Source organism: Aulonocara sp. 'chitande type north' Nkhata Bay, linkage group LG10 (genome assembly GCF_057382095.1).
Source record: "Aulonocara sp. 'chitande type north' Nkhata Bay isolate Kocher_YH1m ecotype deep benthic linkage group LG10, A_spYH_male_GT1.1, whole genome shotgun sequence".
NCBI classification, from domain to species: Eukaryota; Metazoa; Chordata; class Actinopteri; order Cichliformes; family Cichlidae; genus Aulonocara; species Aulonocara sp. 'chitande type north' Nkhata Bay.
The window spans coordinates 9,012,495-9,029,994 of record NC_141353.1 but is presented as its reverse complement, the minus strand read 5'-3'; the positions used below and the strand labels follow the sequence as shown (position 1 = coordinate 9,029,994).

The 17,500-nt window shown below is 45.5% G+C and overlaps 1 protein-coding gene across 2 annotated transcripts in view; it reads right to left on the bottom strand.

The window, feature by feature from the left end:
* chm (CHM Rab escort protein) overlaps positions 1–15,732 on the bottom strand; it is a 22,061-nt gene extending 6,329 nt beyond the window's left edge. For both annotated transcript variants that reach the window (XM_086308050.1, XM_086308049.1), the window contains exons 1-11: positions 15,477–15,732; positions 12,723–12,789; positions 12,365–12,437; positions 12,149–12,273; positions 11,968–12,074; positions 11,847–11,893; positions 11,615–11,761; positions 11,373–11,489; positions 8,382–8,493; positions 8,061–8,283; positions 2,020–2,097 (exon numbers count right to left, since the gene is read on the bottom strand). In XM_086308050.1, coding sequence (XP_086164176.1) covers positions 2,020–2,097; positions 8,061–8,283; positions 8,382–8,493; positions 11,373–11,489; positions 11,615–11,761; positions 11,847–11,893; positions 11,968–12,074; positions 12,149–12,273; positions 12,365–12,437; positions 12,723–12,789; positions 15,477–15,528 — 1,148 coding nt within the window. In that variant the 5' untranslated portion in view covers positions 15,529–15,732. The remainder of the gene's footprint in view (positions 1–2,019; positions 2,098–8,060; positions 8,284–8,381; positions 8,494–11,372; positions 11,490–11,614; positions 11,762–11,846; positions 11,894–11,967; positions 12,075–12,148; positions 12,274–12,364; positions 12,438–12,722; positions 12,790–15,476) is intronic.
* Positions 15,733–17,500: the final 1,768 nt, after the last annotated feature.

The following is a 17,500-nucleotide window of genomic DNA, read 5'->3' as shown; positions in this document are numbered from 1 at the left end:
ATGATGACGCTATGACATCATCACCTGACACAGGAGCTGAACCGCTTACTAGATAAATAAGTATGAGCTGTAACCACCTCGGACTGTGAGTCTGAGGCAGCAGATAAATGTTGAACTGCTTTATGAAGTTTGAGACTTTAAGAACTCTGAGTCGTCCTCGAGACGCGCAGTGACCCGCTCAGCCCGCTTTATTAAAACACCGATGATAACCGCAGTCATAATGAGCGCCGGGCTCAGGGAGACCATGATGGATCGACCTGCTCCACTCTGCAGCCTCTCAAGGCCGCCTCCACACAGCTCCACCCGATTACTGGGAATAATGATGTACACGGGCCTCATCCATAACCTGCACACACACACACACAGTCAGAGCGCCTTTTAGCTGCGTTAGCATTTTTACTCCACAGTCTCAGTAACGAACAACAACCAGACGGCTCATCAGTCACAACGACCTGTTTCCAGCTGTAACTGAAACGTCTCTGACGTTTTCTCATCAACAAACTGATCAAACTGAAGCTCCCAGGAGGACACCATGAAACACCAGCTACACAGAACTCCATTAAGAATCTGTCTCATTTAAGGTTTTCAGCTAAACACAGTCGAGCGACTGACTGGTTACATTTGAACCAGTGCAGAATAAAAACGAGCTCTGTCATCACTGCAGGAAATGATGCGAACATCAGAACAAACAGTCCACCGACAATCTGTCTGATTTTAGCTTCATACAGTCGTCTGTGGTTCAGTACAAACACAGGAAACCAGCAGCTGACCCAGAGTAATCTGATTACTGCCGCCTGTGATTTATAACTTTAATTTACCAGGAGGGATGCTAACAGGCTAACAGGCCGTGTCTATGCGTGTGCGTGTGTGTGTGTCTGTGTGCATGTGTGACCTTCCATATACAAACCTGCCTGTCAATCAATCATTTAATCAGAAAACTGATGAGGCTGCAAACAATGATAGAGAGACACTGACAGAGAGAGAGAGAGGGAGGCGTGCAGAGAGGAGTCATCTATCAGAGAGGAGGGGGAGGAGGGAGAGGAGGAGGGGGAGGCAGCCGCGGGCTGATGAAGAGCCTCAGAGGTTAAATTATGATGTTCATTTCCTCTCCATAAATTGAATATTTTACTGATCATAAATTATCGTCCAATCACAGCTCAGCACAGGAAGGTTCCTCTCTCACACACACACACAGAGTGGTTGCCGTGGCAGCCTGTGTGATCAGTGCTCTTTGTTCAGCCTTTAATTAAGTTAAAGGTTAAACACAAATGATAATAACTAAGCAGGAAGTGATTCACAGCAGCGGCCAATTAAAAGCTCCAGAAACGCTCGGGGCGTGGCCAAACCAAACGAACACACCCTGCAGTTTAGCATGATGCACACATGTGTATGTGTTACCATGGAGACAGTCAGAGGACAGGGATGTGGGGTTGATGTAAACACATATTTCCTCACCTCCATGTTTGATTTTATAACTCTGGTTTTTCTCTCTGTCAACTTTAGATTTGAAAAACTGTGAAGTATAAGAAACAAACGTTTCTCCTGAAACATCCAACCACAAACATTTAATTTGAAATGCCACAGGAAGTGCTGTTTGTATGACCAGCATGACGCGGCGCAGGTTAACGATGAGCGAGACTTTAAACAGAGCAGAGAACAGAGGGGAGGAAGCGAAGGCCAAACGCCAGCCCGACAGGAAGCTGTCAGTCACAGTCTACTCTACTGCGCTTTACTCTTTACGATTCTAGTGATGGAGTTGCTCTTGTGACCCATCCAGTGACATCACTCACAGTCTGATGACATCACACTGTCAGCTTGACTCACCTCACTCGGACCCCCAGCTGAGTAGGTACTAATAAAGTACCCAGTACCAGTACTATCAGCTATCTTAGGCAAAACACTTAAAACCAAGTCGAGCCAAGTACGTGCTGGCTGAGGTACTACATAGAGCAGTACCAGTACTACAGAATTATACAGAGCACCGACAGTACTACAGTACTGCAGGTACGGCAGGTGTACCTGTTGGAGTCCTTGTCCACGATCAGGCAGCTGACCGAGTGTCTCAGGCAGTAGATCCCTCCAAACACAGCACTCATCCTGAAACACACAACAACAAAGCAGCCAATCAGCACGCAGGAGAACATGTGACCTGTCTGTGCACAAGTATGTGGACACCACACGCACTTCCTGACCTCCAGCGAGACTTTCAAAATAAAAGTTTTATTAAGGCAGTATTAAGGATTAAGGAGCAGGATGTCCTGAGTTCAATTCCACCATCAGGCCTTTCTGTGTGGAGTTTGCATGTTCTCCCCGTGTCTGCGTGGGTTCTCTCCGGGTACTCCGGCTTCCTCCCACCATCCAAAGACATGCAGCTTGCTGGGATAGGTTAATTGGATAATCCAAATTGCCACTAGGTGTGAATGTGAGCGTGAATGGTTGTTTGTCCTTGTGTGTTGGCCCTGCGACAGACTGGCGACCTGTCCAGGGTGTACCCTGCCTCTCGCCCTATGACAGCTGGGATAGGCTCCAGCGCCCCCCGCGACCCTGAAAAGGTTCAAGGTTCAAGGTTCTTTATTTGTCACATGCATAGTTACAGTGGGGCAAAAAAGTATTTAGTCAGCCACCATAAACTCAACTCGTCGTGTTTGGAGGAAGAAGAATACTGAGTTGCATCCCAAGAACACCATACCTACTGTGAAGCATGGGGGTGGGAACATCATGCTATGGGGCTGTTTTTCTGCCAAGGGGACAGGACGACTGATCCGTGTTAAGGACAGAATGAATGGGGCCATGTATCGTGAGATTTTGAGCCAAAACCTCCTTCCATCAGTGAGAACTTTGAAGATGAAACGAGGCTGGGTCTTCCAACATGACAATGATCCAAAACACACCGCCCGGGCAACAAAGGAGTGTCTCCGTAAGAAGCATTTGAAAGTCCTGGAGTGGCCTAGCCAGTCTCCAGACCTCAACCCCATAGAAAATCTGTGGCGGGAGTTGAAAGTCCGTGTTGCTCGGCGACAGCCCCAAAACATCACTGCTCTCGAGAAGATCTGCATGGAGGAATGGGCCAAAATACCAGCTACTGTGTGTGCAAACCTGGTAAAGACCTATAGTAAACGTTTGACCTCTGTTATTGCCAACAAAGGTTATGTTACAAAGTATTGAGTTGTATTTTTGTTATTGACCAAATACTTATTTTCCACCCTGATTTACGAATAAATTCTTTACAAATCCTACCATGTGGATTCATGGATTTTTTTTCACATTCTGTCTCTCACAGTTGAAGTGTACCTCTTGCACAATCGGTGGCTGACTAAATACTTTTTTGCCCCACTGTATACAAGTATAACACACAGTGAAATGTAGCCTGACACGCTCCTCGACATGTGCAAAAAAATTGGGGGGGGGGGGGGGGGGTGTAGAGGAAGAGGAAGAACATATATATTAGGGCTGTCACGATTAGTCGACTAGTCACGATTACGTCGACTATCAAAATCGTCGACGACTGATTTAATAGTCGACGCGTCGTTTGAAGCTTTGTAAGATCCTGAAAAACGCAGGAATAAGTAGCAGGATTTAAGAGTGTAATAACGGACTGAAACAGAAGATGGCAGCACTGCATGTACAAGGATACCAGCTGCCGTTAAACCCCGAAGAAGAAGAAGCAGCGTCCCAGAATTCATAGCGCAGCCCAGCGCAGTTTCCAACAATGGTGGCAGCTAGTTAGTTTTAATATTGCTCTTATTATTCTTTCTGGGTCACAAAATAAACGTTTAACATATTTTCAGGCGAGAATGTAGCTGTGTAAACCTCAAATATCTGCTCAGTTTATCAAGACACCGCATATTTTCAAAAGCGCTCCGACGTTTTCGGAGACGTCTGTTACCCACTAGCTCGATAGCGAGCCGGGAGCTAGGCTAACTAGAGCCGTGAGAACACCGGACTCCCGGCAAATCTTTTTCAAACCCACCGCCGTCTATCGCTACTCAGGTTAAACATGATATATGAGTCACTTAGATAACTTAAAAATGTAATTGTTTGGCTTTTTTTAGTATTTTATTTGTTCCTGAGTAAATCGGTTTGGCTGAGATTAAAGTTATAGTTTTTACACAGCTGATCATCAGAAGTGTGAGATGCTGGAGAATTTACTCCGGTGTCCTGTTATATTTTAGATAGCAAGGAGTTTATTAAACTTCACCGAAACACTCTGCAAATTTCATTAAAATTTAATAAACTATCATCTTGTCTTTATTTTTAGTTAGCACATACCTTAAACAGTTAAAGCTGTAAGCTAATGATAGTTATATAAGAGCAGATGCTGCTGGTGCAATAAGCTGTACGTTTTACCTCCAATGGATGATGATCTGATTAGTCGACTAATCGCAAAAATAATCAGTGACTAGTTGACTATCAAAATAATCGTTTGTGGCAGCCCTAATATATATATACATATATATATATATATATGTATATATATATATACATATATATATATGTATATATAGAAGAAGCTGACTGCACTCCACGAGCGTCTGGCAGCACAAATGAACCAGCTGCTAGTTAACGAGAGACACCCGGAATGGCTAACCGAAGGTCGGACGGTTCTGATCCCCAAGGACCCCAAGAAGGGACCGGTCCCCTCCAACTACCGACCAATAACCTGCCTCAGTACTACATGGAAGCTCCTGTCAGGCATCATATCGGCTAAGATGAACAGGCACATGGGTCAATACATGAGCGCGACACAGAAAGGAATTGGCAAGAATACCAGAGGCGCAAAACACCAGCTACTGGTAGACAGAACAGTCAGCCGAGACTGCAAGACCAGACTGACCAACCTGTGCACTGCCTGGATTGATTACAAGAAGGCCTATGACTCAATGCCCCACAGCTGGATACTGGAATGCCTAGAATTGTACAAGATCAATGGGACCCTAAGAGCCTTCATCAGGAACTCAATGGGGATGTGGCGTACAACACTAGAGGCCAACTCCAAGCCCATAGCACAAGTCACCATCAAGTGCGGGATCTACCAAGGAGATGCTCTGTCCCCACTGCTGTTCTGCATAGGCCTGAACCCCCTCAGTGAGATCATTAACAAGACTGGCTACGGATACCGACTACGGAACGGAGCAGTTGTCAGCCACCTCCTGTACATGGATGACATCAAGCTGTATGCCAAGAGTGAACTAGACATCGATTCACTGATCCACACTACCAGGCTATACAGCAATGACATTGGAATGTCGTTCGGACTGGAGAAGTGTAGTCGGATGGTAACAAAGAGAGGGAAGGTAGTCAGAACTGAGGGGATTGAACTACCAGAAGGCAACATTGCAGACATAGAGGACAGTTACAAGTACCTGGGGATCCCGCAGGCGAATGGGAACCATGAAGAGGCCGCTAGAAAAGCTGCAACCACCAAGTACCTGCAGAGGGTCAGGCAAGTCCTGAGGAGTCAGCTGAATGGTAAGAACAAGATCCGGGCCATCAACACGTACGCCCTGCCCGTGATCAGGTACCCTGCTGGGATAATAGGCTGGCCAAAGGAGGAGATAGAAGCCACTGACATAAAGACAAGAAAGCTCCTTACCATGCATGGAGGGTTTCACCCCAAGTCCAGCACCCTGAGGCTGTACGCTAAGCGGAAGGAAGGGGGCCGGGGACTGGTGAGTGTCAGCACCACAGTCCAGGATGAGACAAGGAACATCCAAGAATACATTGGGAAGATGGCCCCAACTGACCGAGTGCTCAGTGAATACCTCAGGCAGCAGAAACCCAAGAAAGAGGAGGGAGACGAGGAACCATCATGGAAGGACAGGCCCCTGCACGGTATGTACCACCGGCAGATAGAGGAGGTGGCTGATATCCAGAAATCCTACCAGTGGCTGGACAAAGCTGGACTGAAAGACAGCACAGAGGCACTAATCATGGCAGCACAACACCCAGCTCTGAGTACAAGATCCATAGAGGCTGGGGTCTATCACACCAGGCAAGACCCCAGGTGCAGGCTGTGTAAAGATGCCCCAGAGACAATCCAGCACATAACAGCAGGGTGCAAGATGCTAGCAGGCAAGGCATACATGGAACGCCATAACCAAGTGGCCGGCATAGTGTACAGGAACATCTGTGCCGAGTATAACCTGGAAGTCCCGAGGTCAAAATGGGAGATGCCCCCAAGGGTGGTGGAGAATGACCGAGCTAAGATCCTGTGGGACTTCCAGATACAGACGGACAAAATGGTGGTGGCTAACCAACCGGACATAGTGGTGGTAGACAAACAGAAGAAGACGGCCGTAGTGATCGATGTAGCGGTTCCGAATGACAGCAATATCAGGAAGAAGGAACACGAGAAGCTGGAGAAATACCAAGGGCTCAGAGAAGAGCTCGAGAGGATGTGGAGGGTGAAGGTAACGGTGGTCCCCGTGGTAATCGGAGCACTAGGTATATATATATATATATATATATATATATAACAGTTCTGTAACTGTAACTTCGGTCGTTGCTGTGCTTTTTTTGGAAATCGAATTTCCCAGAGGAACCCACCCGAGGGATTAATAAAGTTCTATCTTATCTTATCTTATCTTAGGTGCGGTGACTCCCAAGCTAGGCGAGTGGCTCCAGCATATCCCGGGAATAACATCGGAGATCTCTGTCCAGCTAAGATACTGCGCAGGACCCTCAAGCTCCCAGGCCTCTGGTAGAGGACCCGAGCTGGAAGGATAAACCGCCCGCAGGGGCGTGCTGGGTGTTATATATATATTAATATATATATATATATATATATATATATATATATATATATACACATTGGGTGAATGTGCAGTAGTAGCGGAAGGATAAGCAGAAGCGAATGGATGGATGGATGGAGCAGGATGTCTGATGGTGTGGTTACCGTGGTGTCTCAGCCAATTGTCTGTCTGTATTACTGGCCCCTCCCCCTCCAGCACCGCCATAGATTAATAACATAATGAAATTACAGCTGCTCCATAAATCAGAGCAAAGGGCTCTCATTAAACACACACACTCCACTCAGCTGTAAGTGTGTGTGTGTGAGAGAGATTGTGTCGACCTTCTCACGCAGAGCTAACACACACACGTAACATCAATGTGTCATCATGTGTTAATCACAGCGTGTGTGTGTTCTCATTTATTTGATGGCGAGCCAAATCACACACACAGTGCTCTGTTTTCCTTTAATCAGGAATCTGTGTGTGTGAGTGTGTGTGTAGGTGTGATAACAGCATCTGTGGGGCGATCGTGGCTCAAGAGTTGGGAGTTCGTCTTGTAATCGGAAGGTTGCCGGTTCGAGCCCCGGCTTGGACAGTCTCGGTCGTTGTGTCCACTTCACCCGTTGCCTACTGGTGGTGGTCAGAGGGCCCGGTGGCGCCAGTGTCCGGCAGCCTCGCCTCTGTCAGTGCGCCCCAGGGTGGCTGTGGCTAAGATGTAGCTGCCATCACCAGTGTGTGAATGGGTGGATGACTGGATGTGTAAAGCGCTTTGGGGTCCTTAGGGACTAGTAAAGCGCTATATAAATACAGGCCATTTACCATCTGTCACATGACCTTTGACCTTTTTCTGAGCCCGCTCAGCATCTGTTTCCATCTGGAAAAAAAAACTGCTAATGAAACTAAAATAATCACACAAATAAAATCAGCTCATGAACCACCAAGTACAGGCTGCTGCCCCTCTGCAGGCTTCCAGAAGCTGTCCAATTAGAATGAAGTGGGCTAAAGCAGCTGCACAGAGGCCCAGCATCAGACAAAGAAAGATTATTATGACCCATGAATCATGCAGAGCTGCTCCTGCAGAAGAATAAAGAACACAGCCGAGACTCAGATCCTCGCCTCGGATCTGACCGACGTACCTGGTTACCTGTACCCTGCTACTCATCGCGTTTGTCACTCTGGTGGCTTCATCACGTCCACGTCACACTCAATACATCAGAACTCGAACAGTTCTCGCAACAGGTGAGCTTTGGGCGACTCAGGGTGCAGAGTAGCCTGCTAGCTGAGCACAGTAGTACTCACTGACAGTAGTACTGTAATACTGGTTCTTACCTGCAGAAACACTGGGGAATCTCTCCAAGTCCGTACACAGGAAACAGAAAGGGAGTGTTGCCATAGCGACCCAGGCAGCGCAGGAAGTGGCGCGTGGAGGCGAGCCCCACCTCGGTGAGTGTGTCTTCTGTCACCATGGCAATGGAGTGAAGCAGGAAGTGCTGCAGGTTGTCGCCCAGCTGCTGCTCGCGAAGGAACTCCAAAAATGGCCGACCATTGTAAGCTAGAGGATGGGGAGGAAGTGCATCATTACCCACAATCATCTGATGTTGGTGAGAGTGACCTTATGATGTCAGCAGGTGGACAGGTGAGGCATCTCACCTTGGTGCTCCTCCGTCTCCTCCACACAGGAAGTCAGGAAGCGCATCAACTTCCTCTTTTCAACCACAGACAGCTGACGGCTTGCAAACACGTCTGCTCTGCTACAGGGCACCTGACGGACAGGTGAGCACAGATAGGTAAACACAGTAGGGCTGCCACGATCACGTTGACTAGTCACGATTATGTCGACCATCAAAATCGTCAACGACTGATTTAATAGTCAACGCGTCGTTTGAAGCTTTGTAAGATCACAAAAGACGCAGGAATAATAGCAGGATTTAAGAGTGTAATAACGGACTGAAACAGAAGATGGCAGCACTGCATGTACAAGGATGCCAGCTGCCGTTAAACCCCGAAGAAGAAGAAGCAGCAGTGTCCGTTATCATAGCTGTGTCCAAATTCGCATCCTCCTGTGCCCGCATTTGTAGGCCGATTACGTAAGAGCGACACGACGAAGACGGTCCAAATTTGAAGACTCCAACAAATGCGGCCAACAAATTTGAAGGATGGGTCGGGTGTATCCTTCATGGCCCAACCTATCCCAGAATTCATAGCGCAGCCCAGCTCAGTTTCCAACAATGGCGGCAGCTAGTTAGTTTTAACATTACTCTTATTATTCTTTCTGGGTCACAAAATAAACGTTTAACATATTTTCAGGCGAGAATGTAGCTGTGTAAACCTCAAATATCTGCTCAGTTTATCAAGACACCACATATTTTCAAAAGCGCTCCGACGTTTTCGGAGACGTCTGTTACCCACTAGCTCGATAGCTAGCCGGGGGCTAGGCTCGCTAGAGCCGTGAGAACACCGGACTCCCGGCAAAACGTTTTCAAACCCACCGCTGTCTTTCGCTGCTCAGGTTAAACATGATATATGAGTCACTTAGATAACTTAAAAATGTTATTGTTTGGCTTTTTTCAGTATTTTATTTGTTCCTGAGTAAATCGGTTTGGCTGAGATTAAAGTTTCTACACAGCAGAATAAACGTCAAGCAGACAGCTGATCATCAGAAGTGTGAGATGCTGGAGAATTTACTCCGGTGTCCTGTTATATTTTAGATAGCAAGGAGCAGACGGATGAGTTTATTAAACTCCACTGAGACTAGGGATGGGTATTGATAATATTTTCACGATTCCGATTCCATTTTCGATTCTTTATCGATTCTTTTTAAAAAAGGAGAACACTAAGGTCGATTAGCTTAGAACTTTGTTTTATATCTTCTCTTTGAACAAGATAGAAATTTAGGAGTAACATGGCCTTACAAACCCAGCAGTGAGATCTTAAGAGATCCAGCCTACGGCTCTTCAATGGGGTGTCACAGGGTCCCCAGGAAAAAGATTGTAAATGTAAAATAATAAAATAAATATTCTTCTGTAGCAATAACAAAGTATAACATAAATTATTCTGTAGCAATTACACAAGAATATCCAGTAATGTCCCCGCCTACAATTAAACACATTCACTTACTGAAAATCACCTGCTGTGGCAAACGGGTGCAAACCTTTGACCACAAACTGAGTCTCTGCTCGGTGACGTTCGTCTATCCTGCCTGAAAGGAGACGCTGCCGGCAGACTGCAGCGAGAACTGCCAGCATCTGAGCCAGACTCTGTCTCTCTCATCATGGTCACTAAATGCACAGTAATGGCAGGTTTGTAATAAGGCAGATCGCGCTAACATAATATGCTCTGTTAGTTGATTATTTACCTGCCGCATTAACGGGAGAGGACGTGCAAACGTTACCGCTGCTGCTGGGTTGAGATTCACGAGTCCGGAATTAAAAACACGACATTCATTTAAGGTCATTGTGTGTTTTGTGAGCAAATGCTTTTGCATATTCGTAGTGTTTCCTCCCTTAAATGAAATATCTACTTTGCAAGTATCGCAAGTTGCCCTGTTGTCATCCGTTCTCGTAAAGTGTAACCAAACTTTTGAGCGTTTGAGCTGCTTAGGCGCCGTGTGGGACAACAAAGAACCGGTTTTCGATACCCATCCCTAACCGAGACAATCTTTAATAAACTATCATCTTGTCTTTATTTTTAGTTAGCACAGACCTTAAACACTTAAAGCTGTAAGCTAATGATAGTTATATAAGAGCAGATGCTGCTGGTGCAATAAGCTGTAAGTTTTATGTCCAATGGATGATGATCTGATTACTCGACTAATTGCAAAAATAATCAGTGACTAGTCGACTCTCAAAATAATCATTTGTGGCAGCCCTAAAAACAGACAGGTAAACGCAGACAGGTAAACGCAGACAGGTGAGCGCAGACAGGTAAACGCAGACAGGTGAGCGCAGACAGGTGAGCACAGACAGGTAAACGCAGACAGGTGAGCACAGACAGGTGAGCGCAGACAGGTAAACACAGACAGGTGAGCACAGACAGGTGAGCGCAGACAGGTAAACGCAGACAGGTGAGCGCAGACAGGTGAGCGCAGACAGGTAAACACAGACAGGTAAACACAGACAGGTGTTTATTATTTATCTAATTCAGTCCCGACAGAACCTGCTAGGTTAGCTGCTGTCATCAGCGTGCAGTTTAATGGTTTGACTCTTATAAAACAGCCTGCGCAGGTCAACCAAACTTAGCTGCCCAGGCCCGAGACCACCCTCACAGACCTCTGAACAAACCCGTCTCTGACAGACGACAGACCTCTGAGCTCAGCAAAGAGAAGCCCGGTCACTGGCACCATCACCGAGCCAAACGTGGAGGCGACACAGCGGCCACTCTCACAGGTCGATGCCAATACCATTTAAGACCTACTTCACCTCAACATTGACTTTGTTTCCTACACGAACATAGAGGAAGTAGTTCACACAACAGTACGAGGCTGTGACCTGTCAGCTTGTGAAGAGTTTCGACCTGTCAGAGCAGGTGCTGATGTGATGACACCTGTGTTTGTTGTGTTGATTTCACTCTTCTGAGTGCGACTGTTGTTTCTGTTGTTCTCATGCAGACATGACCGACACACAGAGACAGAGCAGCTCGTACCTGCTCCACGCTGCCGTGGCGATAGGTCAGTATCCTGGTCACATTCTTGAACTCTGCATAGCGACTGACGTTTGATTTGATGAGCAGGTCGACCAATGAGCCGCGAGAGTACATGAGCTGGAGGGAGATGAAGATGAAGCAACCGGAGCTCGGGTCAAACAACCAATCAAAAAGCAGTGGGATACACCGAGGGGCACGATTGGCCGAGAGGACTGTCCTTTGTTGTGCTGATGTCATGTTACCTTAGAAACCAGGTCGATGTTGAACCGGCGTCCTTCCTTTTCCAGCTGGGTGTAGCTGATTTTCTTCCTGGTTGGCTCTGATTGGCTGGGAGGAGCAGAGGGCTGTGGCTGATCCGCTTCTGGCTCCTCCCCCTGTTCCTGAGCAGCCTGTGATTGGAGGAAGTATGCAGTTATTATTGTTCGGCCAATCAGGAATTGATGTGAATGTCAGGGGAGGGCTGCTCTTCCTCACCTGCTCGTCTCCCTCAGCGGCCTCACCTGTTTCTTCTTCTTTTGAACCTGAAAGAGCTGATTGGTTTAAAACCTGCTAATCGAAGCTCAGAGAGTCGATACAGGATCAATATAAGACAGACCTGCTGATTCGGTCTCTGATGGCTCTTTAGCAGCGTCTTCACCTGCTGCTCCAGCCTCTTCTTCTTCTGTGGTGTTTGGAGGCTCCTCCTCCTCCTCGGCTTCTTCACTGAGACGTATTGATACCTTAATCAATAAACTGATCTCTAGCTGATGTGACCTTACAGGTATGCAGGAGTTTACCTGATGTAGCAGAACACCTGCAGGTTACTGATGGAGGCGGAGTCTGAGCCTGACAGGTAGATCAGCTCCTCCCCTTCTTCCACCAAGCTTGACCGATCCTGGACCTCCTCTGACAGAGACCCTGCCTACAAACACACAGGAAACTCACTGATGACTTCCTGTTGGGCATCTGGCCCCGCCCACCAAATCAACAACCTGACAATCAGTAACTCTTACTTGATGCTCCTGTATCCAGGTGAGCAGAGCGTTGAAGGTGAAGCTTGCCCAATTGGCTGCATAGTAGCTCCGCCTAAAGACACACAGGAAGCTGTCACTTCCACAATAAAAGCATTGCTCTATGCTCTTATTCTGACACTCTGACATCAATCAATTGATCTAACTGACTGATCTATCTCTGATAAAATATTTTATTTCTGTAATGTGAAAGCGTTTCTATAGCAACGCCCTCAGTTATCAATAAACAAATACATCAATTCAGCAGATACTTATTGATTTTACCTCACCTTTGAAAACATTCTGTAATTGATAACATTGATTATTAATCAGTAAGTGTTCTTGATGAATAAGTAATGACCTGTCGACGTGAAGAACTCTCTGTCCAACTCTGGAACACGCGGCTGCCACCACCGACTCAGCAAGACCTGATCACACAATCAATAATCAATAAGCAGCAGCAGGCAACAGGAATGAGGGGACATAAGGAGAGAAAGCTAGGAAAAGAAACAAGGAGACAGAAACCAGGCCTCAGCACAACCTGCACACAAAATCTATCATCAATAATAACAGGAAAGGAAACAAGGAGAAAAGTCTAGGAGACAAAACAAGGAGAGATACCAGAGGAGGGAATGAACAAGGAGAAACAATAAGGACAGAGCAGAAGGAGAGGAGACAAAAAGACGTCTAGGAGGCACAATTAGGAAGAAAAACAAGGAAAAGAGACAAGAAGTTACATGAGAGGAGGACACAAGGAGAGAGGAAACAAGGAGACAACGAGTCAAGATAGCAGAGAAAACAAAAAGAGGAGACAAGGGGACAAGATAGGGCTGCTCAATTAATCGAATTTTAATCACGATTACGATCTGGGCTTTCAACGATCATTAAAAGTGACTGAGCCGATTATTAGCCCCTCCCTCGTGCTTTACTCTTGCGCTGCTCCATGTGGCAAATCGAGCGCACCTCTCGTTTCGAACACGTGTCACAACAATTAAGAGGACCCGAGGGAAGCTCGGAAAGCTAAGCAGAAGTTATTTGGAGAGGAGAGTGACTGCCGTTGGTTGAAAAGAGGGGTTAAAAAAACTTCAGTGGTGTGGAAACATTATGGGTTCAGTCAGACGTGGATCAAGTAGACACAGTGTGTAAACTTTGCTACGGTGTCGTAGCTGCACCACAGAGCAACACTGCAAAGTTCACTAAACATAGATGTTTACATTTTTCATTTTTCTTGTATTGCAAACATTTGCACTGTTATTAGTATTTGCACACTATTTTATATTTTTTAAAGTCATTATTCAACACATTGTTATTGTTAACCTTTTAAAGCCGGTCAGAGCAGCACGCTCCGTTTTGTGTAACTATTTTTAAATCCCTGTAGAACCGGAACTGCGTAAGCTAGCACAATAATTTGTTTTGCATATGAAACCAGAGGAGTTGTACTTACATCTGATGCCATCAGCTTGTCCTCGGTCACGGTTTCCTTCCACATAAAGCTTTGCAAAAATTGCATAAAAAGCTCTTGCAGCAACAAAAACATAATATTCCAGAAACACGCTTTGCCGATCCGATCAGCTGTTCGTAACACTTCCCACAGTGAAACAGACGTCAGCGCGAACTATCGAATGTCCGCCATTTCCTGCCAGAAACCGGAAGTGACGTCATCTTCGCGGAAAATGTAGTTTTTTACTTGTAGGCCTTAAAAACCTATACTGGTGTTTTTATAAGTCATGTTTGACTTTTCTGAATAGTTGCTGGGATGCTTAGAACTCAAATTGCACTGCTGGAAATAGTTTATTTTGATGCACATGCTGTTTTCTTTGCAAATTTGAATCATAGGATTGTTTTTTAGTTTTTCCTGCAGTATATAAAAATTGCTGTATCTCCAAAATAAAACTATGAAGACACTCAAAATTAATCCCCTGTTGTTGTAAACTATTTTTTGCATTTAAAGCTTTGAGGGATAAACCTCTTAAATTTCTCCAAGTAGAAATATATGTAAAAAAACAAAAACAAAAATGATTTTCAATTTTTTTTCTAGTTTATTGCACTTTTTTGCAATTAATGTAGTTACTATGGACTTAATGCATACATATTATTAAAATATGGGCTATAACAGTTGTATTGATGTATAACAACTTGAAATGCTCCCAATGGCACTACAACATGTAAAAAAATAATATAAGCTCTGGCGGAATTGGTTCTATAGTAGGTCTTAAAGGGTTAAATAAATATCGTCAAATAATCGAGATCTCAATTTCAGTGAAAATAATCGTGATTATCATTTTTGCCATAATCGAGCAGCCCTAGGACAAGAACCAAGGAAAGAAAACAGGGAATGGAGGAGAGGGAACAATTAGAAACAACAAGGACAGGACAGAAACAAGAGCAGGAGACAAGGAAACAAGGTCAGGAAACGGAAGAAAGGAAACAAGGAACTTGAAAAGAAAAAGGAAACAAGTAGATGAGGGAACCAAACGAGAGACAAATGAAGGACAGGAGATAAGGAGAGAAGAAGGCACTGATCCTGTATCGATCAGGTTATTGATAACATGTGATCACTTTACTACTGATAATTATGAAAGTAAACCCTAAATATTGACTGTCGATCATTAGGACTCAAAGTGGTTCAGTGGTTCTGTTCCGATACCATAACTCGATCACACAGACAGCTGATTCATCCTGGCACACAAACAGTTAGCATCACGTAGCCTAGCCGTTAGCTTCCTATCCATAAGAAACAGATGGATGTTAGGAGTGCTAGCCTCTGTTAGCGGCACTGCGAGCTAACCCTGATAAAAGCTAAAGCACCTAACGTTAGCGTCAGCCCAACAGCCGCTGTCCTGCCTATTAAAGTGATCAATGAGTGATCAGACATTTATTAAAAATATCTCTTATGGGCGCTGAGTCTATGTATGTATCCAGGGGCTAACCGCTGGCCGAGGGTTAACGGCTAGCCGCTGCTATTGAAAATGCATTGGCCGTTAGCTGCAAGCTAATCCCTACTCATACCCCTGTTTTGTCCGGTTTACACCGGGATCCCGGGATGTTTCGGACCGAGCCCCGGCCACGACATGGTCCGGGATAGAAGACAGCCTAAAACCAGGTGTTGGAGTACCTGTGCCCAGAATGACCACGTCAAACTCAGACGGCAGATCCTCCGCAGCCATGTTGTTAGCAGGGAAACACAAAGTCACGTGACAGTTTTTTTCCTCCTTCAAATCACTGATCGATGAATTATCGAAAATAAAATTCTTCACTTATTTTCTCCCGAGGGTCTGAAAGTGTTGCATCTTTGTTCCTGTTTGTGTGACTCGTTGATGTCATCATGAAGCAGCTCTGCCAGCTGTTCCCACATCTGTGAATCAGCAGGAAACCAGGTCTGACGTCACTGTGTCAGCAGCTGATCACAGAATAGCTGGACATGAGCTTGTAGAGTAAAATCCTCCTTTTAGACAAACACACGAATATGAAACATGCAAGTGGGGAAGGTGGTGCTGATTATCACTCATAATGAGACACAGCACATTTATATGAGTCATTTATTCATTCTAACTTGCTGAAGTTATTGTGTTATAGGCTCTCTTTACTGTTGTCACACTGACAGTTTTCAAGTTGTTAATGAACAAAAACAATGAAATAAAAGATTTTGCTGTGAACAGACATCAGGAGGAGCTCTCCATGCAGGTGAAATAAGCCATCCTTAATCTGCCAAAACAGAAAAAAAACATCTGAGAAACTGCTACAATACTAGGAGTGGCCAAATCTACAGTTGTGAGGTGTGGTGTGACAACAACGACGAGGGCACCGTCTTTTCTACAAGACACTGCCGCTATCACTATTGCTGCTGGAAATACCAGGAAGCGAGGCATTCCAAATGAATGGCCAAACTCTCTTTGACCGACATTTCAAACTTTGGACTCGCTCGCAGGTCAGGTTTGATTGGAGCCAGTTGTTTGATGTCTGGGAAACTCAGGGGGAAAGCAGTGGATAACAGGAAGTTGTCACAAAACACTGTCTGTATTTCAATTCAATTTTATTTGCACAGCGCCAAATCACCACAACAGTCACCTCAAGGCGCTTTACATTGTACAGTAGACCCTACAATAATAGCTAGAGAGAAAACCCAACAATCATATGACCCCCTATGAACAAGCACTTTGGCGACAGTGGGAAGGAAAAACTCCCTTTTAACAGGAAGAAACCTCCGGCAGAACCAGGCTCAGGGAGGGGCGGGGCCATCTGCTGTGATTTGTTGGGGTGAGAGAAGGAAAACAGGATAAAGACATGCTAACCCATGAACAAATTGGAGTCTATTATATCGATATTGTTGGTGCACTTTGTCCAGCCATTTGTAGATTCAAATTTTTAGATCTAATTAAAATTCAACCACTCCAAAAGATCCTTTGGAAACCCAAAGAATTTTTTAAACTTTCTTTTTAAATGTTTACAAACACCAAAACAGAACAACACAAAACGAAGCAACCAGGGCCCTGTTTCAGGAAGCCGGTTTAGTGGAAAAACTGAGTAAGTATACCCTGAGTTAACGAAAACTCTGGGTTTTCGGTTTCACAAAGCGAGTTCAGATGAAGCCTCAGTGAGTCACTATGACGACACACTCCGTGAAGCTAATCTGCCCCCTAGCAGGTTTACTACAACTAACCCTGACTGTCTCCGCCCCTTTGTCGGAAAGCTGACAGTAGGAAGTGTCAGACATGGCGTGTCCCTTCCTTGAAGAGCCAGTAGATCGTGAAGCCCAAATTCTCCGCAGAGCTCTCCGCCGGGAGAGAGTGATCAGAGCGCGTTTGGACATTTTATCATTTCCTGATGATTTTCTGTGTGAACGTTACCGTTTCTCAGCACAATCTATAAGTTATTTGGATAACATCCTCAGGCCATATATTACGCATGTGACACATCGTGGACATCCTCTCAGTTCTGTACATATTATTTGTATTGCACTTCGGTTTTTTGCAAACGGGAGCTTTCTGTATAATATTGGTGACGCTGAGCACGTTTCCAAGGCTACCGTCTGTCGGGCAGTCAGGAATGTTACAGTTGCACTGAAACGTCTCCTGCACTCGTTTGTGGTGTTCCCCGGTCATAGACCCACAAGATTTATCAAAGAGGGATGCCACAAAA